General features: G+C 30.2%; 4 protein-coding genes across 7 annotated transcripts in view; 2 read left to right on the top strand and 2 right to left on the bottom strand.

Annotated features, from left to right (window-relative positions):
- The window catches only part of LOC149891848 (uncharacterized), a 31,656-nt gene extending 30,964 nt beyond the window's left edge, over nucleotides 1–692 (bottom strand). For both annotated transcript variants that reach the window (XM_090080347.1, XM_090080348.1), the window contains exon 1: nucleotides 422–692. The gene's annotated coding sequence lies outside the window, so the exon portion shown is untranslated. The remainder of the gene's footprint in view (nucleotides 1–421) is intronic.
- Nucleotides 693–2,273: 1,581 nt separating this feature from the next.
- Nucleotides 2,274–23,403, bottom strand: LOC145196429 (S1 RNA-binding domain-containing protein 1-like). Of its 3 annotated transcripts, XR_016450235.1 has the most exons (19): nucleotides 20,173–23,403; nucleotides 19,824–19,935; nucleotides 19,536–19,674; nucleotides 19,346–19,445; nucleotides 19,147–19,270; nucleotides 18,876–18,999; nucleotides 13,363–13,444; nucleotides 13,102–13,259; nucleotides 12,807–12,894; nucleotides 8,996–9,097; nucleotides 8,819–8,910; nucleotides 8,638–8,720; nucleotides 8,308–8,414; nucleotides 7,928–8,129; nucleotides 7,703–7,830; nucleotides 7,488–7,585; nucleotides 7,248–7,337; nucleotides 5,955–6,057; nucleotides 2,274–3,602 (listed from the first exon to the last, which is right to left on the bottom strand). XR_016450235.1 is itself a non-coding variant. In XM_090080344.1 (18 exons), exons 1-18 carry the CDS (start codon nucleotides 20,424–20,426, stop codon nucleotides 6,809–6,811), a joined length of 2,364 nt encoding a protein of 787 aa, XP_089936470.1. In that variant the 5' UTR covers nucleotides 20,427–23,403; the 3' UTR covers nucleotides 6,682–6,808. The 3 variants fall into 3 exon arrangements, 2 of the variants coding, with proteins under 2 accessions (XP_089936470.1, XP_089936471.1); XM_090080344.1 differs by lacking the exons at nucleotides 2,274–3,602; nucleotides 5,955–6,057 and adding an exon at nucleotides 6,682–7,089; XM_090080345.1 differs by lacking the exons at nucleotides 2,274–3,602; nucleotides 5,955–6,057; nucleotides 19,536–19,674 and adding an exon at nucleotides 6,682–7,089 and having other exon boundaries at nucleotides 20,173–20,531.
- LOC145186802 (histamine H2 receptor-like) lies at nucleotides 2,459–4,776 on the top strand. The gene has a single exon (XM_090080346.1). It carries the CDS (start codon nucleotides 2,459–2,461, stop codon nucleotides 3,806–3,808), a length of 1,350 nt encoding a protein of 449 aa, XP_089936472.1. The 3' UTR covers nucleotides 3,809–4,776.
- Nucleotides 4,891–6,043, top strand: LOC149891847 (uncharacterized). The gene is made up of 2 exons (XM_090080350.1): nucleotides 4,891–5,398; nucleotides 5,534–6,043. The coding sequence occupies exons 1-2, from the start codon at nucleotides 5,171–5,173 to the stop codon at nucleotides 5,705–5,707; spliced, it is 402 nt and encodes a 133-aa protein (XP_089936476.1). The 5' UTR covers nucleotides 4,891–5,170; the 3' UTR covers nucleotides 5,708–6,043.

Below are 23,403 nucleotides of genomic sequence, written 5' to 3'. Positions count from 1 at the left end.
TTTTTCGGGTGTTTTCATTGATGACTCACCCCCAAATTATGGAACAGTGAGAAGGTAATGGGGCTATAATAGGAACTATAGAGTTGGTTTGCTTCTTGTGGAACAATGTAGTTGGCTCTCTTCTTTCTTAAAATCAGCAAGATTTTTTTCACTTTGCAAGATTTTTTAACGTTGAATCAGCAAAATCTCTTTGACTGTTGGGCAGTCAAAAAAGCTAACCTTCAAGGCGAAAAAAAAGTATTTAAATTTTATAGTCGTTTTCAATATGATATTCTTATCAAAACGTTACACTCAAACAAAATTCTCAAACCAAGTCAAACTCAAAAAAAAAAAAAAAAACTCAAACCAAACCAAACATAAACCAAACTCAAACCAAAAAAGAAAGTCTCAGTATTTTAACAAAAAAATAATTTTCACTCACATTATAAACTAATTTTGAATGGAAAAGTAACCTCTTCACTTTCATCTTTACCGCTGAATGAAAAATTTGCCCATCAAACTTTCACCATCAAAATTTCACCAACACAACTATAGGTTTAATTTAATCAAACGCGAGCTTATAAAGATTCGGCATTCTTCATGAAAAATATTCAGCATTTTTCATGCCATATAAAACCATCATGCAAAAAGTTTATGCATCAAATTAAATACTCCAGTGATTTTCAAATGTTTTACTTGTCAAAAGCACTTTAAAATAAATACAGATTAGAAAATGATGAAATTTTTTTTGACTTAACGAACTTTTCTGATTCTTAATTAGAAATTTAGTTGTTTCAAAGATCAGTTAAATGTAGATTCATTATTAACATTTTCTTTGCTACCACCCAATTCAAGCCCAGCCACTTCAAGATATTACAACTTCAAAAGACCTTTCACGTATACTCCAAGTGAACTGAACAGACCGTTCCTTAATTAATTAATAAGTTTTTAAATGAAGATGTATATCTTTTACTGGATTTTGATTTAAATCTGAATTTTTTTCTGCGATATAAAAATTGAACTTCCCTGTTTTTCGCTTGCACCTTTCATAATTTGTTAGCAACTTGATTGTTAAAAAAAACTGATCCCCACATTTTTTTAGTTATAAAATTTGTTTTTAATTGAAAATGTGTGGAGATCAGTTTTAGTAAGGATTAAAAAAACGAGTAAAACTATGAGAAAAATGGCGAGTATGAGCATTTATTGTATACTTTTCGACTTTCAACATCAGATTAGAGTGTTTTACTGTGAAAGTTTGCCCTTTATTTTTATACGATTCTTTGTCAGCATAAGACTCTCTTTCATAATCAATTATTAGAATTTGTGGGTAAAGTTTAGTTACATAACAGTTATTAGATTTTTATTAAACCGTTCGACAGTTTGGTTGCCAGGGTCTTCTCAAGATTTTATCTCACAGAATAACAGTTAGGATAGAGTGTGCCAAAATACCCAAAAATCAATGTTAACATAAATTAATGCTGAAAATTTGTTATAATGATTGAGGAAAGAGAAGAAGAAAAGGGGAGGTACGAAAGAAGTTCTGTCGCTGATCTTTAATTTTTGATTACTCTAAGGTGTAATCTAAAAGGCGCTAGTGCACCTTCGCACTCACCTATCTCCCTACCCCCTTCCTTCCTTTTTTATTACAAATGAGGAAAGGTCGTCGTTTAAAAAGGAATATAATTGGTGTCCATTATGTTTTTAGACTAACGCAAAGTACTTTATCTTTATTTAGCAAAAAATTTTACTATGATCAGCTGAAGGTTGAAACGAGTTTGAAACTACATTAATTGTTATTGTTAATGTAGTTATTATTTTCACTAATTGTTTGTGAAAGGATGTAAAGATTTTACTAAAAAGAAAAAGAGAGCAAAAGGAAACACGAAAAAGCGCCTATTTGAACATTGTTGCTAATTATCATATTTCTATATTTGAATAATGCGCATACAAACACTATTTTTCTTATTATTCGCTTTCTTCTTTGTTCACTCTCAGCGCTTACCGACATCTTCAATACATTTTATCATCAAAATGAAGCTGATGATTTTATTTTTAAGAATTTTTTTTTTTTTTTTTTTTCAAGTTTTTGTGTTCGTGTTGATTCTAAGCTTTTATTCTTTTTAAGTCAATTAATTTCCTAATCAATATGTAAAATTTATTTAGCTGCATAAGTGTGCAACATATCGAAACCCAGAAAGTTGCAAACACGTTTTTCATCACATTTATCACAAATAATTACAAAGGCTTTAGAAAAAGAAAAGTTGCTTAGCAAAATCTTTAAGAAGAAAAAATAATTTTTTTTAAAAAGTAAGATTTTTTATTTGATTGCTTTTGATATCTAACAGAGAAAGATAAAGATTCTTGTGAGTTCAAAAGCTTTGAATATTATCCAACCTGTAACTAATAAATAATATCGAAAGACTTATATACCTGTTTTGTTCTTAAAAATGTAATTTTCTTATCATCTTAGATCTACAGAATGGCTTTACCACAGTTTTTCAAATTAATTGTAAATTTATGCTTGCATGAGAATTTAATCGCGGTGCTCTATTTCCTTGAGCCTTTTTCAATTGTCTCAAGAATTGAAGGGGAAAGAGCTTTATGCTTGGAAAATTACACTATATCTCTGCTTCGATCTCAGCCCCCTAATTGCTCTGCCAACAAGAACCTCTTTTACTACTTTTGTGAAGCCACTCTTATTTCAAATTCCAGCGCCTCTTTTTTATGCCAAACAGTTAATGAGTTTGGTTTATATACCTTTAGCGTAAAGTGTTTGTCTTACTCATCGTGGAAGTTCTACGCAGATCCAGTATTTTCAAAGTATGGAATTTACATTTTGTTTGTGATACTAGGAGCTCTGATCGTTCTCGTAACGCTTATCATGAACTTCGTCATCTTATTTGCAGTCGCTACGTCTAAACCTTTTAAATCACTCAACACTGTTGTTTATGCAGTTCATATGGCCCTGATTGATTTATTATTGGGACTTTCCGCACAACCCATGTATTTGTCTTTGCTCGTAATATCTCAAGAGAATTGGTTTAACGGTTATCAACTTGCTTCAAAAAATGTATACAACTCTGTTTCGAATTGGTATAATCACATAGATTTTATACTAATAAATGCACAGTTTGCAAATTTAGCGGTTTTATCTGCGGAAAGATGCATCGCCATTTTTAAACCATTTTTTCACTTACAAAGTGTAACGCACGTAAAATGTATTTTTTCTCTGGGATTTGTATGGGGTTATACAATGCTTATATATGGCTTACATTTTTATGTCATTGAAAAACAGAAGGCAATATATATTTCTTTTGCTCTGGCATACGGTATACCCACACTAATAATGATATCGACATATGTTGTAATCATTTATGAAGTTCGGAAAGCTAAAAAAAGTTCTGCAAATTCTTCGAACACTCATAGAAGTCAACAATTGGTGGTGACAATCAAGCTGGTTAAACTAATTGTTGTATTCCTAGTATGTTGGATACCTTTTTTTATTTCTTTCATGTTGCAGCTAACAAGTGAAAGTGCCGAAGTGATAATTTCATATAAATGGACAAAGCTACTGTCTTACTGCCACTGCTTTCTTGATCCTATACTTTATTCCGTTTCGCATGCTGAAATCAGAAACGAAGTAATAAAAACTTTCCTTAAAATTACAAGAAGCAGAGATAAGTCTAAAGAAAACAAGACCTCAAAGTATTTGACATCTTCTTTCAGCACAAAAACAACATCAAATCGCAGTATTTCAAGTCATACTGTCATTGAAAATACTCGTACTGATTCCATTAGTTTAAAACCTCGCAATAGATTTGACCATTAACAACATACGCATTAAACTACATGGAAAGAATAGTAAACATCAGAGAGCCAAAACTAAAATCCTCTTGTTTGCGAGCACCTTACAAACCATTATCATTATATGAGGATTTTATCATCTTTATAAAAGGTAATAACACTAGAAAAAGAATGGACGAGTTAAGATAATCAAATATTTATTGAATTTTGACGCCTTTTGGATTTCTATCGAAGATTACCACCCTAAAGTTATTATTTAAAATAGCAAAAAGTTAAAGTCATAAATAATTTTATTTCTTGTATAAAAGATAAAGCGCACTGTATATATAATATGAAAGAAAACAAACTTTATTAATAAAAGAACATGAATTCCTTCGCGAGTAACAAGCGTTTTTAACGTGTCTTAAAACATCAGTTGATTGCCATCTATCAGCGGCGTCAACCATTGAAGGGTATCCGCAGAAAACCCTTTTTCAAATATAACAATAACGCCTCCTTTTTTAGATTTACGCAGAAGTATTACTGTGTACTTGGAAGCTATAATTTTTTGTGACGATCTGGGGAAGTCAATTTGCGAAAATATTTAACTCTTCGATCATGCGTAGTTACTAGTAACTTTATAATTTATTAGTTGCTATTAATGGTAATTTTGGACTGCTAACAAATACACTTGATATAAAGCTGATGTAAAATAGCGTAGAACTGTGTTATCATGGTAGGCTCTTACATAGATATTTTTAGGGGTATAAAGCAAATTTAAACTTTGTCGTATACGCTTATGTCCAATCTCAGAGACAGGTTTCCCAAGTCAGGATAGTCACTCCACAACCTTTTTAGCTTTGTTATTTAATAAGTAAAATCCATATTTTAATTAGTACAAAACTTTATTTGTAAATCTAAATGTCTAAATGTAAAAAATGACAAGTTAAGCTTAAAAGATTGCAAAAAAGAAATATCGTACATTTAAAGAAATTGGCCTGTGTTGAACAATTATTTGTTGTTGTTTTTTTGTGTATTTATCGCCAAATTTCTGAACTAAAGCTTAATTTTAATATGATATTGTGCTAATTAATTACATCAAACATTTTTTTTTTCTTTTTATTTGTTATTTATTCTACTTTTTCTATAATTTAACTGTGAAGGATAAATAAATTTAAAAAAAGTAAATAAACAAAGATGGACACTACACCAAGAAAAAGATTTAAAATATTAGTTTTACTTCAATATTCTGATAAATCTCAACGGGAGATAGCCACATTATGTTCAGTAGACCAATCTACAGTTAACCGGATTAAGAAGCATTAAATTGCAACAGGCAGCTTATCACCATTAAGACAAGGAAAATGTGGTCGAAAACGAAAGACCTCAGAGAGATGACCAATATCTGATGCTGGAGAGTATCAAAAATCCGAAAAAGACAAGTGACCAACTAATGAATAATTTAGCTACGCATGATATCCATGTCTGCTTGAGTACTATGCGGAGGAGGATGATAGCTGTCAGAAGGTTTGCCAGAAAACCTTTTAAAAAACCATTATTTACAAATGTCATGAAGAAGAAGCATTTCTTGTGGGCAAAAGAATACAAAAAGTGGACAAAAGAACATCGGAGAAGGGTAAGACAAAATGTATTTGTTAAATTTACAGCTATTTTATTTATTATATTTATATAATGATACTATTTTTAAAAATTGAGGCAAGAAAATTGAAAAGGCTTGATAACAGTTAACTTGTTTATTTATTGATTGCAGGTTTTATTTTCGGATAAACCACATTTTGAATTGCAATGCCAGCGGTCACAGTTTGTCCATCGTTCTGATGGTGAGCCTATACGACCCGAACAGACTGGACAATATGCCAAGCATCCAGAAAAGGTTTTTTCTCTGCTTTTGAACCAGGAACGTTCTACCCAGTTACTGGCATGATAAACTTTAACACTTACATTGAGGTTCTGCAAACACATTTAGTTCCAGAGATGTTAAAAGAGCTTCCAAATGGAAACGGAATATAATGGAATACATCCAAAAAAGTCAATAAATTCATGGTAAAAAATAATATTAAAACACTTAAAAGGCCTGGCAACTCCCCAGGATCTTAATCCAATTGAGAATCTCTGGGCAATTGTAAAAAAAGACTGCGAAAACATGACTGCACAACTAAAACTAAGCTTACCACCACCATCCTTTAGATTTGGTTTGAAGACACAGAAATCCAAAACATTGGTAATAATTTGGTAGATTCCATGCCAAATAGTGTGTTGAAAGTCATAACAGCACTAGGAGGACACACAAAATATTAGTGTATGAGTTTTTATTTTATTACAGTTAGAAAACTTAAAATTTCCTAGATTTTTATTATATTTTATTTTGATGCAACTAATTTGCACAAGACTGTACAACATGACCTAAAGCTAACAATTTGAGTTTGAAAAAAGATTTAAAACTGTAAAATTGAATTGGAGTGGGATATTAGTAATAAAACCGTTTTAATTTTTTTTTTTTGTTTATATTTTTTTACATTTTTTAACTATGGATTTTATTGATGCTCAAAAGCAGGTGATTAAAACTAAAAACGCGCAAAACTTTAGGAAATAATAATAACCTGAACCTGCTTGAGAACCTCACAATTTGTCTAAAACCAGAGGGTTTTATAGGGATACGAGGTTTCAAACGTCGAGGAAAAATGCGCCTGGAATTGTGTATTTAAATGTGTTATTCATAGTCCCCAGTTTCACATTAGGGTCAGCATCACATACTCACTCTTCATAGTAAAGAACAACCGTCTTCAGAACACATCATATCAGAAGAAATTGAAGTCAGAATTGCTGTAATACGACGAAGTTTTAAGACTTTTTCTTAATTATAAACTCTTTCTGATCAAAGGGAAAGGAAAAATTGGGAAGGATATTTATATATCAACAAAAATTTTTTATACTTTTTTATTACCAAAGAAATATTTTCATGCCTCATAATAAATTACGTTATATATGATGTTATGTAAGATAACTATTCATCATAAAGTTTTTTTCATTGTAAACACAATTCCAGCGAGAGCTTTTTTGTCAAAGACAAAGAAATTCTTTTTCGTTCCATTTCAATACTTAATACTGTACACTCAACTCGATCACCTGGACCAACTAAAATATTTGGCAACATATACCGATTAGGTATTAAAGCATCGCTCTCAACGCCTATGTCCACAAACACTCCAAACGAAGTGCAATTTCTAACTGCGCCAGAAACCGAACACCCTACCGTTAACATAGCTATAGACGTCAATCCGGTTTTAAATATTGGGATTTCAAAACCTACGAAATGGCAAATAAAATAACTGGTTAAATTGAAATATTTTCTAAACCCTCACAATTTCGTTTTTGTGAATGATTAAACAATAAATTATAAAAAAAACTTCAGTAATATTAAAATGAAATATTATCAGTCGAAATGTTTTATAAAAACAACCAACCTTCTCTAGGATCGAAATCAAAAGGCTGTGTTAACCCCTCTAATACTAATTTTAAAACTTCCCTATCTGTTTGTAAAACATCGAGCACTCCTGTAAAGAAATATACAAACAAAAAAACAAAAAAATCAGCATATAGGTTTTTAGATACCATTGGAGAAAAATTTGTCCACTTTAATGTCAAAATTAAAAACAACTTAAATACTTTTGCTATACAGAACTTGTATTAAAGAATGAACATACTCTGAAATTGTTCATCTGTTCCAACTTTTTTATCTAGAATACTTTTTATATCATGAGATCCGATAAGTGATGATGAAACTCCCAAGTGGCCAAGCAAACTATGATATGCAATATTTACTTTAAGAATTTTTTTTTTCTCCCTCTGATGTTGCGGCTTTTGTCCGAAACAATAAAGAAAATTATTAAAAACATCAAAATTAATATTAAAAACTTACTTATAGGTTAAAGGATAGAGTTCTGGGTGAATCCATGTTCTATCTAACGGTTCAACGGCAAGTCGAGATTTTTTATTAGCAAAATCATCCATTTTTTGCTTTCGTTTACGTGAACTTGAAGAATTATTCTTAAAAAGTGTCAACTTCCATTAATATATTTAATAAAACAAAAAGAGATTTGTAAAACAACGTAAATATGTTTTACAATTATAGCGAATTACTCACAGCATCAACGTCTTCCACTTTTTGAGCCTTGTATGCATTTTTAGGGTTTACATTTACTCTGACAAAACCTGCACAGTTACGATATGTTACAGGGCCGATTCCCTTGATAGACTTCAATTCTTCACGGTTGATAAATCCACCATGCTTGTTTCTATACTCGATGATTGCGTCAGCCTGTTTTTTATTGATACCAGAAACGCACCTGAGAAATAAGAAAGTGAACTTTTAGTATTTATAATTATCGAGCAAACATGATTTAACTTGTTATTAATATCAGTATAAAAACTAAGTATTTATAATGGCAAAAAAATATATATATTTGCCATATGAAATACATAATATGGAAAATTTTACTTTTTTGCAGAAAGTTTTAAACTTACCTTAGTATACGTGCTGAACATGCATTAATATCAACGCCAATAAAACTGACACAATCTTCGATAACTGCATTAACGGCACTGTTTAGAAGACCAGTGTTTATATCATGCTGTTAAATATTAAAGCATATTTTCAATAAACCTACATAATAACTTAAAAAAGAGTATAGGCAATTAACATCTCATAATAAACATTTTTTAAAAAATTAGATAAAGTTTTAAGAAAGTGAAAGTTCGAAAAAAAGCATTAATAAGCATTTTTATAAAAATGCACTTTTTAGATGGCAGTATATCACCAAAAAAAAAAAAAAAAAAAATGAAACTGGTTTCTACCTGATACATTCCCACTCCAGTATGTTTAGCATTTATCTTTATAAGTTCTAACAAAGGGTCTTGTAGGCGACGACCGATAGAGACTAACGAAAAATTATTAATCCAGATGTAAGAATAAGTTTTGGTAAACATTTATAAAAACCTTTCAACTGATACTCAATTAAAATGAATCAAAACTGACCAGCACTGATCAAATTTGGGTCCATGTCCCCAAACTCAAGTTTAGCTTCATCAGTGACACTGTATACTGATGCACCACTCTCACATACTATGCTGCAGATTTAAAAAGTAATTTTAATATGAACTTAAAATGTTTATTTTCATTACTTCTAAACCTAAAATAAAAAAAATCAAGTACCAATAATGCAAATTGACAAGTCTTTCTTCTTTAATTAAATCACTAATAAACTGCTCTGTTTCACGGCAGGCTGTTCCATTACCCAAAGCCACAACTTCAACTCTAAATTTTGAGAAAAATTTCATTTGAAAAAATTAAAAGCTTTTTTTTTTTTTAAATTGTAAATGCTAAAAGAAATTGACTAATGAAACAGTGATGGGTCAATTCATTAATGAATCAGTGATGAATCAATTCAATAATGAAGCAGTGATGAATTAATTCATTTATTGAGAACAAAAATGAATCAGACTGCTACATTAAGTCAATAGAAGATTTCAGAATCGAAAAATGTCAGACTGAATAGATCATAATAGAAATAAGTAAAATTGTATCCTTAGTATTGTTAAATGGAAAAAATTCAGAAACACATGAGAACAAAAAAAGTAAAAACAGAAAGAACTTAGATAAGTAGTCAAAATTATAATGAAATTTGATTTAGCTTTATGCTCCACACTGCTGAATAAATAATTCATTAGCATTTGTTGAGTTATGTTTGAGTTCTCTATTTAGTAACTTAATAATAAAGCAATTTTTATTAAATTGCAAAGTGAAAAACATAAGTTATTTTTACAATTACTTATTCAACTATTAAGCTTTATTCTAGAATTCTCTGCCATACTTTATTAGCAATCTTAACAAGTAATTCATACCATTAAATACTTTTAAGACATAATTCCTTGTAATGCCTAAGAGTACAATATTATAGTTATACCCACAAACTCTTTCGAACACAATGAATAGTGAATTACCACCTAATAGTTTATAGCTTCAATACCCCTTGATCTGTAGATCACAAAGTCTATATACTTTTTTGAGAACTTTCCCACTCTTGCTGCTTGCCTGGGGTCTGAGCTTTTCATGATGAGTTGTTTCTGTCTAACTGGTGCTCATGTCACTTATCTTGGGAGCAGGGCAGATGTTGGAATTGTATCATAGAAGTCTAACTACTTTAATTGTAGCTCCTTGTTCTTCATCTGAATCTTTTCCCTTGTTTCACTTGCTTTTACATTTTGAAAAGGGCGGTTTCACAAATATTCCTAGTCCTTTCATCTAAGCACGGAGAATTTCCTTGTTATTTTCAGCAAAAACTATGTGTGGCTTTCATTTATAAGAAAATATTCCTCTATATGAAAGCAATCTTTCTGCAGTATTTTTTCTTGACTTAATCTTATACCAATACACCATTTTTTAATGGATCTTTACTGCTCCTGGTAGCAATGTATTTAATTGTCTTATGATCACATATGATCAGAGATCCTGTTTTGGATAGTTAAAAGATTTTGAAACATTTTATTTAAACATCCATAAGTTTTCCATAAACAATAAGTAAGATATTTTTAGAGATAAAACAATCAAACCACGGTTTTCAAATTCATATACTTTATGTTCAACTTTGAAACCGGTCAGTTTTCACTAATTTTAAGAGCTGTAACTAAAGAACTGTTGTTCAGTTTTGTTTATCATTATCGTTGGGAATTTTATCAGAATTTCGGATTACCAGTTTTTTGATAGATATCCCATTACTGGTAAATACTAGTTTTTACTGATATTTTAAAAAAATTCGATTTGCATTGTTTTTACCACAATTGAATCTATTAATAATCAATAAGCAGATCTCAGATTTGTAATGAGTCATGTTGATTACAAGGCAATGCAACTTCAACTTCAAGATTTTCTTTTTCTCAACAAATTGGTGCAGGATCCACTGAATGATATCTTGCACAATTTCCTATGACTGATTCCAAATCATCTCAGGAAATATTTTCTTCTAGGTAGGTTCATTTCATTAGATGTAATGTCCAATTGATCCAAATTTTTGAATATTTTGGAAATATTTTATGTCAATTGGTGAGATATTGGCTGCTACAGCAGAATGGGTTGATTGCAGCCAATTTTGAGGCATTCTAGTGAGAGCATTAGCTTTAATTTCTGCCAACTTTACAAGATAAATTTTTTTTATTAGATTACATTCTTTCACAAGACCTTCTACATATGGTAGGCAGCAATGAGTGAGTAGCTCTCCAAGACTACGTACACAAATTGGTTTGTCTCCAATCATTAAAGAGTTTAACCAACCAAAAACAGTTGCAAAACCGATTATCACAATAATACTTTGGAATTTCCATTTTTTTACGATGTTAAGTTTTTTGATCACAGCTTCCAGATGTGCTGGGTTAAAATGAACTGCATAATTTGTTTTCTCAGCTATGAACAATCTTTGAATACCTTTCCAGCTACTTCAAGAACTGTGCCAATAGCTAGACAACTTGTATCACACCACACCCCTACTTTAGAGGTATTTCAAACAGTCCTGTTTGGTGATTTGCTTCAAGTTACTCACTAATTTGACAACATTATCACTCACTGGACACAACCACCAACAAGTTTTTTTGGAGCCCAATCCCTATTTTTTCAAGTGCTCTCAAATCTTAAGGCTTGAGACTATATGAGTGTCAATAATGATCTCATCAATGAATGAGTCTGTTCCAGACTCAATGTCACTGCTCAAAGATAAAACCTTTATTAAAATTTTCGTCATTATTCTAGGTGCCACATTCAATCCAAAACCTAACTGCATTAAACAGTATTGCTGTCCTTCATATTTGATGACTTGATATTTCCACAATGTTTCATAAACACAGATCTGTAAATACACCTTTTTTATATCAATTATCTCTAAATCTTCTCCCAACTTTCTCCAGCTGCAAAGCTTGTTACTGCAAACACCATTTGAAGTGTGACTGGATACAAATAAATTTAGTTCACAACAGTCCATCACCAAATGCCCCTTTGATTTGTTCCATTGAGCTACTGCCATTAATAAAATGATAATATTACACTTCCCTTCAAACAGTATCAATCACCTTTGTTTTATTCATTTTTCCACTTCCATTGTATACTCACTTTTTATACTTTCAGAGATTTTAAAGTTGGTGTTTTTATCAGCCATTTCCAGTATACATACCAACTACCATTCTTGAATTCTGCTTTATCAATCACTTTTTCTAAAACAGGTAAATGAATTGAATTGGTTGCTAGGGAAGAAGCTACAGTTGTACCAACATTTATTTCTTTTACATTAAACTTAATGGTGTGGCAAACCATGCTGACCTGAAAACCTCCAAGAAGTTGTACTGCATCCATTCCAAGCAGCATCTGAAATCTAAAATCAATTTTGGCAATCAAGCACTCTAGACCAATGGTAATTCCATTTACAGTTACACCAACAGCAACCCTGTGGTTTACAGCAGTTTAAGTCCCCTTCATCATAATAACCTTTTCATTTACTGGTCAAACAATTTTTCAATTTTTTTATTTCTCGTGTTTAATCTTCTTTTACATTTTCTTTATTCAACACTTGACAAATGCCCCTCCTGACAAGAATAATGACAGTGCTACATCCAAATCATCTCTTTTTGAAGCTTCACTAAAGGTTCCAATTTCGAAATCGACTCAGAAAATTTTCCGAAGCCATCATATTGAGACATCAAATCTCCAAACTTGACAATGACACTCATTGTCAAAACAGCTTGTGTAATATTTTTAAGTGTAATGATTCTGTTCACAAACCTGAATATATACGTTTTTTATAATGTCCAAGAGTATAATATAGTTATAAATAATATAATATTTATATACAAAGCCACACCCATAGAACTCCTTCAATAGTGAATTACAGCATAACAATTTATGATTACAGTTAACTGTAATACTGAAGATGCAATCTCTTAAAAAAGAAATTTATGTGCATAACAAAGGATAAAAGACTTACTGGTATTTTTTAATTAGGTTTAACAATGTATGAGTAGAATCCTTTTTTGTTTTAAATGGGAAAATAACACAAGTTTCAAGAACAGAACCTAAACAAATAAAAGGGTTTTTTTTATTTTAATGCAATATAATGAGAAAAGGTAATACATAGTAAAAAAAAAAAAAAAAAAAAAAATATTTATAATTTCTTCTTTTTTGTAATTTGATTTAAATAGTTTCACTTATAAACATAATTAACTAAAAAGATTTTTGTGAAAAGAAAAGAAAAAAAAAAAAGAGGAAAAGAACTTTGTTACCATTTTTATCTAGAAGTGCAATTTTACAGCCATTTTTAAAACCTGGGTCAATACTAAGAATGAATTTATTCTTTACTGGAGCAACAAGATAGAGATGCTTTAGATTTTGTGTGAACACATCAAGTGATTCCTTCTCGGCGGATTTAGTTAATTTTGTCCTGAAAACAAAAAAAATGATTTTTTATCCTGGAAACAAAAAATTAATTTATTAAAAAGAATAGCAATAAGCAAAGGAGTGTCTAAAAAACCCCAAAATTTCACCTTGTGCGAAGAAGGAATGATTTCTCAATTAACCTCACAAAAGCATCATTAACAGTTTCAAGTATAAAGTTCTGAAAGCTTTCTTAAAAATATAAAGAAAACTCATTTTTTAGCACACTATATAAACATATCTAAAAACCTATACAGTAGTGTGCTAAAGTAACTGGACAAGCGCATAACTTGAGACAAATTTTAAAAGAAAAGTCTAATTTCTTTCAAATTTTCACTGGAATGTCAAAAAATTGATTACAATTCTAAAAACAAATGAATTTCAACTAAATCTAAGCAATCTACTCCTAAAAGTTTATTTTATTGAAATATGCGCATGCAAAAGTAATCTGGGCAGAAAAAAATACTTGAAGTAGATTTTTTTTTAAACACTTTTTTAATTAAAAATGTTTAAAAATATTGTAATTTAAAGTTAATTTCTTTAACATAACATCGGGAAACCCTTGGCATTGATTACTGCTTGACAGCGACAAGGCATTGAGTACACCAGGTTTATAAGCAAATTGTCGATTTTTCCCATTCTTGTTTTAGAATTTTAAATAAATCGTGTTTACTTAATGGTTTATGGCCTGAAATTTGTCAATCGAGGTGTTCCCATAGATGTTCAATAGGATTAAGGTCAGGACTTTGCGAAGGCCATTCCATTAATCAAATTTTTTTGGTCTTGAAAAAGTCTTTCACAAGGGTTGAAGTGTACTTTAGGTCATTGTCCTGCTGAAATATCCATCCTTGAGGGATTTTGTCTTTAGCATGTGGTAGCATAAGATTCTTAATAATATCTTTGTACATATTTTTATCTATTGTGCCATCAATCAAATGGATAGGACCGACATTAAAGTAACCACAAACCAGAACGTTTCCACCTCCGTGCTTTACAGTTGGTAGCTGGTATTTAGGATCGTTTCAATGGCCTTTTGATCGACGAACATATCTAATACCATCAGATCCAAATAACATAAACTTAAATTCATCACTAAAAAGTACTTTCGACTGATGTTCTCTTGACCAATTCAGATGTTCATTTGCAAACCTCATGCGTGTTTTTCGATTCTTTATAGAAATAAAAGGTTTCTATGCAGGACGTCTTCAACACTTTACATTATAAAATTCTTTCATTTCAGCATTTAATAAGACAGCATTTTTGCATGGATCATTTTTCATGACACGAATTAAAACTTTATCTTGTCTTTTAGATGTACTTTGAGGCCTTCCTGACTTTAGAGAGATTCTATTGTTATTTCTTTCCTTACATATTTTATATATATCCCCTACTGTTGATTTTCCTATATCAAACTGATCCGCTATATCTCTTGTAGTTGTGCCTTATTAAATTGCATGCAATACTGCTTGTTTGACAGCTAAAGTATATTTTCACTTTGTCATTTTTAAAATTTATTCAAAGCAATCTTCTTTTCAATTAAAAATGCTTTATGTTTTATTTACCGTTTTTAAACATTAAATAATAGCCAACAAAAGCATTGGAATTTTATCATTTTAGCTCTGCCCAGATACTTTTGTTATTAATCTCAAGTTATGCACTTGTACGGTTACTTTTGTATTCTACTGTAAATTTATTTCATAAGATTTTATTCTCAAATGAATGAAATACTTTAAATTAAAACCTTTTGAGAGTAATTTTTTATTTTCATTTTCTGATAAATGCATGTAAAGTAGCAATTAAGCATGGTTATCATGGATCATGATAATGCCAATTTAGCTGACCCAATAACACCTCTTTTATGGTGTGATAGCGCTCACATCAAGGTACCTAGTGATGCAAATTTTTAAATCTTTTAATCTTGTCAGCGGAAAATAATTTCATTTGAATGTTCAAATTGAGTGAAATTTTGGCTTCATAGTATGCCAATAAAAATACATGTAGAATGAGAACCACTCTATGTAATATGATAAAACTTGGTGCAAATGTTGCCTGTAGCCACACCAAATTCTGGATAAAATTTCAGTCGAATTGGTTAACTGGTTAAGGATTTAATTTTTTTAGCTTAAATTTTATTAGTTTTTTACTACTTTTACCTCAAAACATTACCAATTACTGTGATATTCGGTCACTGTTTTTAAAATAATGGTTACATGAGTGTTCTACGATACAATACCAACAATTTTTATTATAAGCGTTTAATTGCTACATGTACCGGTTTCATTTTACAGACCAAAATATTGATTTGCTATTTAACATGTGGTTTGACTTGGCTTCTGCATAGCGTGAAAATCTCAGCATTTCCTAAGGTATAAATTACTGCCGAAATGCATAAAAATGCTAAAAAATGATTGAAAAGCTTTTCTAAGGATTCCTACATAGAAATTAAAAAATATTTATGTTAAAACAAAAAAACTGAGAAAACAAAATATTTGTTACATTAACTAAGATAATTGACTTAAAAAACTTAGATAAAATAACTGAATGCTAAAAAGTTTGAAGGGCCAGTCTGACGAAAATTAATCTTTACAGATAGGGTTATTTTGAGAAAAAATTTGTTAAGATTTTATAAAAATAATTGCAGAGGCACAAAAAGAGAAAATCTCTATTAAAAGTTTTCTAAAAGTGTAATAGTTTTTTAAGAGAGAAATGCTAAAAAGGGAAGAATAGTCCTTTGAAGAGCAGTAAAAATCGTTTGTAGGACTGTCTCATAAAATAAGATATCATTAATTTAAATAGTTGTAAGTAAGTTAAAAATTGTCATTGTTAACAAGTATCATTATTAATTGTTCACAAGCATCACTAACTTAAATAATTATAAGTATGTAAATAATTGTAAGTATGTTAAGTGGATTTTTATCCAACATAGAGTTAGGTAACATTTTGTAAAAGACAGGTTTTGATTTAACGAAATTAGATTTAGTGAATTAACACAATGCCAAATCAAGAAGAGCATCATAATGAAAATCGAAAGTGTGCTTGCTCTGTCTAAAAAAATGTATGAGACAGCTTACTGTTTTCCAAATAGATTGAATATGCCAACTGTACAAGACCAAGATCAATATCAGTGATTTTTAGGTACCACAAAGACTCTGTGAATCATGCAGAACTATTTTGTGCAAGAAACAAAAGGGGAAAGAACTTGCAAAATTCAAAACTATAAGAAAAACATCCTCTTGAAGAGAAAACCACCATTGAAAAAAGACCAAGTGTGCATTGCAGCATATGCCTCAGTCCTTTAGGAAAAGGTTTGCCACACTAATGCTCTCAAATAAAGTACAGGGGAAACCCTCAATCTTTAGCAGCAAATGATGCCAAAGCAGCTGAACAAATTGCATCTTGAGTTATTTCCAATAAAGAATTATCTTCAGAAGAAACTCTTTGACTTGCTAAAGCATCTGGCAGGCCCCCACTTACCATTAGTACTTTTTTTTTTTTGTTTTCTGGCAGTCCTTTGATTAGGTTTTGCGCTTTTTTTTTAGGGTTTATTTGAATTTTGGCAATAGTTTATACCTTAGGAAATACTGTGATTTTCACGCTATGTGTAAGTCAAATGGCACTTTAAATAGCAAACCAATATTTTGGTCTATAAAATGAAAACAGCACATGTAGCAATTAAACAATTTTGTTAAAAATTGGGCACTTGTCTGGTTATGCACACACACCACACAACCTATTTTTTTGGCAGATTCAGAATGATCTTTGTTTGAAACAGAAAAAAAAGGTATTCATTTTTATTTTTGACAAAGAAAAAGTACTCTAATTCACATTTGAATATTACATTTTTCCGATAAAAACAAAACTTCTTTTAACTCCACTATGAAACTTTTTAATGTTAGTTTTAAAACCATTAATTCAAATCACTAAAACTATTTACCTGGTTTTTACAAGCGTTAAGAAATACAAAGAACAAAAAAAAAAGATTTAAATTGTAACATTAACTGAAAAGCTACTAAATTTATTCACTACAATATGGAAAAAAAAATGAACCAACAAATAATGAGTTGTGTTTATCAAATAGTTTTATGAACACCTAATTTACTGGGTATTTAGTAGCAACTTGATCCCAAATGAGAAAAAATGCATGCTCTTTAAACCTCTGTTTTGAACCACATGAACTCGCTGAGATCATGTATCTACGTATTCCAAAGATTGCTTTAAACTTTGCTTGGCTGCAACACCACATAGCTTCATTTCGATTGGTTGTCATGTTTGTTGTCAGATCTACAAAGTGAAGCATGTGGTTCACCGTAACATGCTGAAAGCCTTGTGCTCCAAGAGTGTTATAAGCACCTCACATATCGCTCCAAATTTCAGTGCCTTATCTATCGAGGTATAATCAGCAAAAGAGTTGCTACATCACGTTGAGCTACAGAGATTAAAAAACTTTGCTTTGTTGTTGGCTTGTAACCCCCAAATATCCATTGGCCTTACAATTCTGCCACTGTTACATTTGTGGTGAGCAAAAAGAGATTCGCCAATCTCTAAAACACAGCCAGGGCTGCCTAATTGTACAGGATTATTCAAAAAGTAATCTACTGTAACATTACTGCAAAACTGGTTCCAATCACTAATAGTTTCCCTGCATCCAATATCTAATTCTTTTTGAATATCTTCTTGCAATAGTCCACAACTTTTGCCAGCACTACGAGCCTATATGAACAATGATCTTCCACAACTACAGTTTTGATTTCTCAAAAAAGCTGCCTTTGTGAATGTTTATAGTCTTTTTACACTTTTCCACAGCACATCTCAAGGTTTTTCCATCTACACTGAATGTGTACAGTTGTTGGCTACACTGTAGGTTGTAAATGGGACAAATCATTGCAGAAGCAAGCAAATGGAATTCTCTCAACCACTTTATGCATTCTTTGCAACTATTCATAAACCTTGCACCAATCTTTATATTTCTTAGCACTTGTAAAAACCAAGTAAATAGTTTCAGCGGTTTGAATTAATAGTTTTAAAACTAACATTAAAAAGTTTCACAAGATAAAAGAAGCGCCTTTTTATGGGAAAAATGGAATATTCAAATGCGAATTAAAGTACTTTTTCTTTGTCAAAAATAAAAATGAATACCATTTTTTTCTGTTTCAGACAAAGATCACCCTGAATCTGCAAAAAAAATAGGGAGGTGCAAAACCAGACAAGCGCTAAAAAAAACAAAATTTAAACTAAAAATTTTTTAAAAAATAAATCCTTAACCAGTTAACCAATTTGACTGAAACTTTATCCAGAGTTTGGTGTGGATACAGGAAACATTTGCACCAAGTTTTATCGAAATACATAGAGCAGTCTCATTCTACAGGTATTTTTATTGGCGCACTATGAAGCCAAAATTTCACTCAATTTGAACATTTAAATGAAATTATTTTTCTGCAGACAAAAAAAAAGATTTCAAAATTTGCATTATAAGGTAACTTGATGTGTAAGCTATCACCCCATAAAAGTGGCGTTCTTGGATCAGCTAGGTTGGCATTATTATGATCCATGATAACCATGTAAGTTTAATTACTTTGTGTTATTATGCTTATATTTGGACACTTATTAAATATAAAGCGTATACCTGAGCACTTATTTGGAATCTGCAGCTTTATTATTTTATTGATAACTGTTTGCCTACACTCTTCTTTGATTTCAAGTTTGACTGAAAGGACTTTTTGATGCTCGGCACGATTAATTGCCATTATCTTTTTTAAATTCAAATATATATCATTTTAAATTATTTAGCATAATATAAATATATGTACAATGGATTAAATAGCTACTATCTAATGCAAGCTATTTGTTTACAGATATAGCCTGACTAAATACATTAAAAATCAAAAAAGAGTTACTTGGTGAGAATAAAGACGAGATATCAAACTGCTAAACTTATAGTAATTTTCATAAAGTTTCTTGTTATCATTTTCAATGCCTTTCTGAGATGCTTTTGTAGACAGGAAAATATTCCAAGATTTTCTAAAAAAAAATATAATAATCAAATTGCTAGTATAAAAAATGATACTTGTCACAGTAAATTAACTTTAAACCCACATTTCCTTCTCCAAAATTTCTTTTACTTTTGAATCTAAAGATATCTGATGTGCTAGTATGTGCATAATTCCAGTCTTAATTTGAAGTTCTGTTGCTAACTCTAGGGAAAAAAAAATGTTTAGCAAGCATTAAAGATATTCTTTTGTATTTCAAATTTAGGCCTAGTGTATAATGGACTTAGAAAAGATACCACTTGATTTATGCAGATACTTCTTAAATAATAGTTCTTTTTCAGGATAGCGTAAAATTTCTGAGGCAGCAGCATCTAAACCCAAACTTTGAGCTCTCTCTGCTAGAGTACCTTTTCGCTTCTTTTTAAAAGGAGCATACTAAATATATATATATATATATATATATATATATATATATATATATATATATATATATATATATATATGTGTGTGTGTGATTTAACATTTAAACTTTTTATGTAAACTAATTTTGAAGCTGTATGTGAATTCATGAATCAAATTTTTACCAACTCTTGAATATCTTCAATAGATTTTGCAGACCTAATATTTGAAATAAATTCTTCAGATGCTTCTTTTCCAACTTTTTTGATAACTTTCTCAGCTTCAATTTTAACATTTCTATATTAAATATTTAAACAATTGCATAAATGCTTCAGTAAAGATTGTAATAACTTAGTAATTATAATGTTAAACGGCATTATTTTTATTATCATTATGAGATATTTTTGTCAGTGTAAGTTATAAGATTTGTTAAAATATCAAAACATCATTAAAATAGTAATAAACAAAAGACATTAGAATAGTAATAAACAAAATAATATTCAATATCTAGAAAAATTTACATAAAACACCCACTTATATTTCTCATAAATTTCTTGAACTTTTCGAATATTTCCTGCTTCCATACTTCCAGTTTCATGTTTACGATATCGAGCAATATAGGGTATGGTCAAGTCTTGATCTAATAAATGAATTACATTTTTTACTTGACATTGTCTATCAGTTTGAGGCAATTGTGAAAAGCTTCCAGGGTTTTTTTCTTTTTCAATTTCTCTTTGAAGATTGTCAGTTAAAAATTCATCAACTACCCATGATACTACACTGGCCATTGATTTTTTTAAAGGTTTTAAAGAGGTTTAAACTCTGAAAATGGATGCGTGAATTTGGCCAGAAGCATTAGTAAAAAAATTAATTTCTAAAAATATCAAATAGCTATAGTAACTTAAAATGATATAAAAAATTGCATCTTTATCATACTTAAATAACTTTATTTAAAAAATTTAGAACTAGTAACACTATAATTGAAAATAAGTATTTGCAGGGATAAAAAATTTTTGATTTAGGCTCTAATAACTTCAAATTTTCAGACGCATGGAGTACATGAGGGCTTTTACCACAATAAATAAAACCAATGATTTCTTCGGATCCGACGAAATTGGCGTAAACTCGATGACCCCAAATTAGCTCTACCATAAATATTTTTTTTCGAATCGTGAATAGTTGCTGGCAAAAATATTAGCGAATTCATGCATAATGTGTACCACAAGAAGATTAAACTTTCAAACTTTCGTTTATATTACGAGTCTTAAGAAATTCTTTATCACTTTATAAGGCCAGGTAATGAGTGTTTCATTAAACGATTAAAACCATTAAATAGTTTTAAGTAATTTTTCTCTACAATTGCCTTAGTGATATGTCTGTTATAGACATCACAAAGGCAATATTTATATATCTTAGAATTTCCAATTTAAAAAATTTTTTTTTCTAAGGTATAATAAAGACAGGCACACAGCAGCTATTAGATGCCTAAGCAGGTCGAGTGTCATTGAGTTTGTCATAAAAAATTCTTTTCGCAGACTGGATTAGACAACGCAAAGAAGTCTCAATGGAAAGATTTGGTGGCAAGTTCACAGCTCAAAAACAGCAGAGGTTACCAATCCTGAAAAAACCCAGGCATGGGAAGCTATCTGTTCTGAACCTATTGCAAATGGACTCCCCATTTCAAACATCTACCATCTTAGACATGTAATACTTTGTTACATTTCCAAAAGTATTCAAAACCTTGCTTAAAAGTTAGATTATCAAATTTTATTCATGTTAGATGTTAGCTTGTTTTGTCAGAAGCAGGATCTATTTTGACCTGACAAAATGCATAGGTCCTGAAATGCATGTTATTATTAGCCATTAAAAGGAAGCCTTCTCTACTTCTACTACTCTTTTAATAATAATAAATAACTTAAAGAGCATCATTAAACGTCCTAAAAATTGTTCTAGCAAACTAAAATTGAACAATTCAATTCTTTTAAAAAAATTTTTAGCAGAAACTAAAGTAATAACCAAGCTTGCTCTGACCAATTTAACAATTAGTTCAATAGAATTTAGTACAACTATTCTAGAACTAAATTCTGAGTTTTTATAGTCAAATTCATTGTGTTCCACTGTAATATTAAGAAATCTAAATAAAAGTATTTGTAATTGGCAAAGCAGTTTTCTTTCATTATTAGTGACACTAACCTTAATAGTCTCTTTTTTTGCAAATAACATTTAATGATTAACTTGGTGTTTGATATTTGTCAAGAAATTCATATGAAAATACAGTTAGGTCTAAAAAAAGTTTGAAATTCATTCGTGCCCAAATTTATATTTTAAATTTCTTACCAACTGTTGTCGAGGTAAACGATGAAAAATGAAATGTGGAGCTTGTTACTATAATTATGTCAATGAGAAATATTTGAGATTGGGTTTGATTTCTGATTTTATTTTCAAAACAATAAACTGTTAGTTGGGTTGAGATAGCTCAAATTTTTGGATTTATGATTTCCGCGCTACACAATGGTTGCGTTAATGTTTATTGAGTTTTTATACTTAAATTGGTGGAAATTACAAAATAAAACGTTTGCAGAAGCAATACGCACATTTCAGCGGGTTTCAGATGAAATTGTTGTGAATTCCGATCAAAATGAGTTTGATAGTAGAATCCCCAGGAGTATTTCTTTGACTGACCAAACAACCGCGCAACATAAGGTAAAAACTGAAAAAGGACAGTTTTCAAGTAGTTATCCAGTTAACGAATTATAGTGGAGCTTTTTTTGAGGTCAAAAAAAGTTGCAAACGAGGAGATTAAATAGCTACTATTTATCTGCGTTGCTCAATCTTCAACCTTTATGATATGCCCTTAAATATAATTGAGTGCGGCAATAAATCAGAATGGAAAATTATATCGTGCGTGAGAAAAATTATATTGTGCGTGAGAAAAATTATATCGTGCGTGGGAAAAAATTATCGTGCGTGAGAAAAATTTAATCTTCAATCTACTCTTAATCGAAATTTTCGTCGGAAAAGAAGAGAAAAGAAGTCTTAATGGTTAGAACCAGCATGCTGATTAACTGGAGTTAAAATCAGAAAATATTTATTTGTGACATTTGGTTACAGGTAGAAACAAAATGCCTGATAATACTTATTGAAGGTAATTCTTCTTTGGAATTTTAATAAAAGCATGATTAGAGTTCATTTTATAATAAGGAATTTTATAAAATTTCTCTGAAAAATGACTTCTTAGCAAAATTATTGATAATAGCTATGAAAATGTTATGTAATAGAAAACTTAACATCTTTCAACTTTTTTTTTTTGATCAAAACTATACTTTCGGGGAAATATAACATCAATACAATTTTTACTTAATACAACTGCTAATATATTTTAATAAATTGCGTACGTAGATTGACGGGAAAATTGTTTCATTACAACTTTTCATTCTTGGCAAGTAGTAAATAAAAGTTTGATAAGAGTTTCAGTTGACTTATGTTTGCTTTTTTTTCTACATGGCGGATTCACAAGTACAAAATATATTGCAACTCTGGACAAACTTTTTGACACGATAGCCGCGTTCAAATATTTGCTTTACGAATTCTCAATCAGGGTAAAGTTGTTCTAGACTTGTAATGTTCCATTATATATCAAAATTTGTTTCTGTTGTAATAATTAATTATTTGTTGAAAGACTAAAAATTTATTTGATTGTAAATTACTATTTTGAGCAAGTCAACTTCATTTTTTCTTTAATTTGAATTTAATGGATGTTCCTAA

The sequence above is a fragment of the Hydra viridissima genome, unplaced genomic scaffold (assembly GCF_058129835.1).
Source record: "Hydra viridissima isolate aposymbiotic clone 2 unplaced genomic scaffold, HvirCarnegie_v1 scaffold_2, whole genome shotgun sequence".
NCBI lineage: Eukaryota > Metazoa > Cnidaria > Hydrozoa > Anthoathecata > Hydridae > Hydra > Hydra viridissima.
Note: the sequence above shows the minus strand (reverse complement) of the source record. Positions and strands in the feature narration are given on the sequence as shown.

Coding starts and splice junctions, on each gene's coding strand:
- LOC145186802 (XM_090080346.1), top strand. CDS start 2,459: ATGGCTTTACCACAGTTTTTCAAATTAATTGTAAATTTATGCTTGCAT.
- LOC149891847 (XM_090080350.1), top strand. CDS start 5,171: ATGCTGGAGAGTATCAAAAATCCGAAAAAGACAAGTGACCAACTAATG. Junction 5,399..5,533: donor CAAAAGAACATCGGAGAAGG/GTAAGACAAAAT, acceptor TATTGATTGCAG/GTTTTATTTTCGGATAAACC.
- LOC145196429 (XM_090080344.1), bottom strand. CDS start 20,426: ATGGCCAGTGTAGTATCATGGGTAGTTGATGAATTTTTAACTGACAAT. Junction 19,936..20,172: donor GAAATTTATGAGAAATATAA/GTGGGTGTTTTA, acceptor TATTTAATATAG/AAATGTTAAAATTGAAGCTG. Junction 8,911..8,995: donor CTTGTCAATTTGCATTATTG/GTACTTGATTTT, acceptor TTAAATCTGCAG/CATAGTATGTGAGAGTGGTG.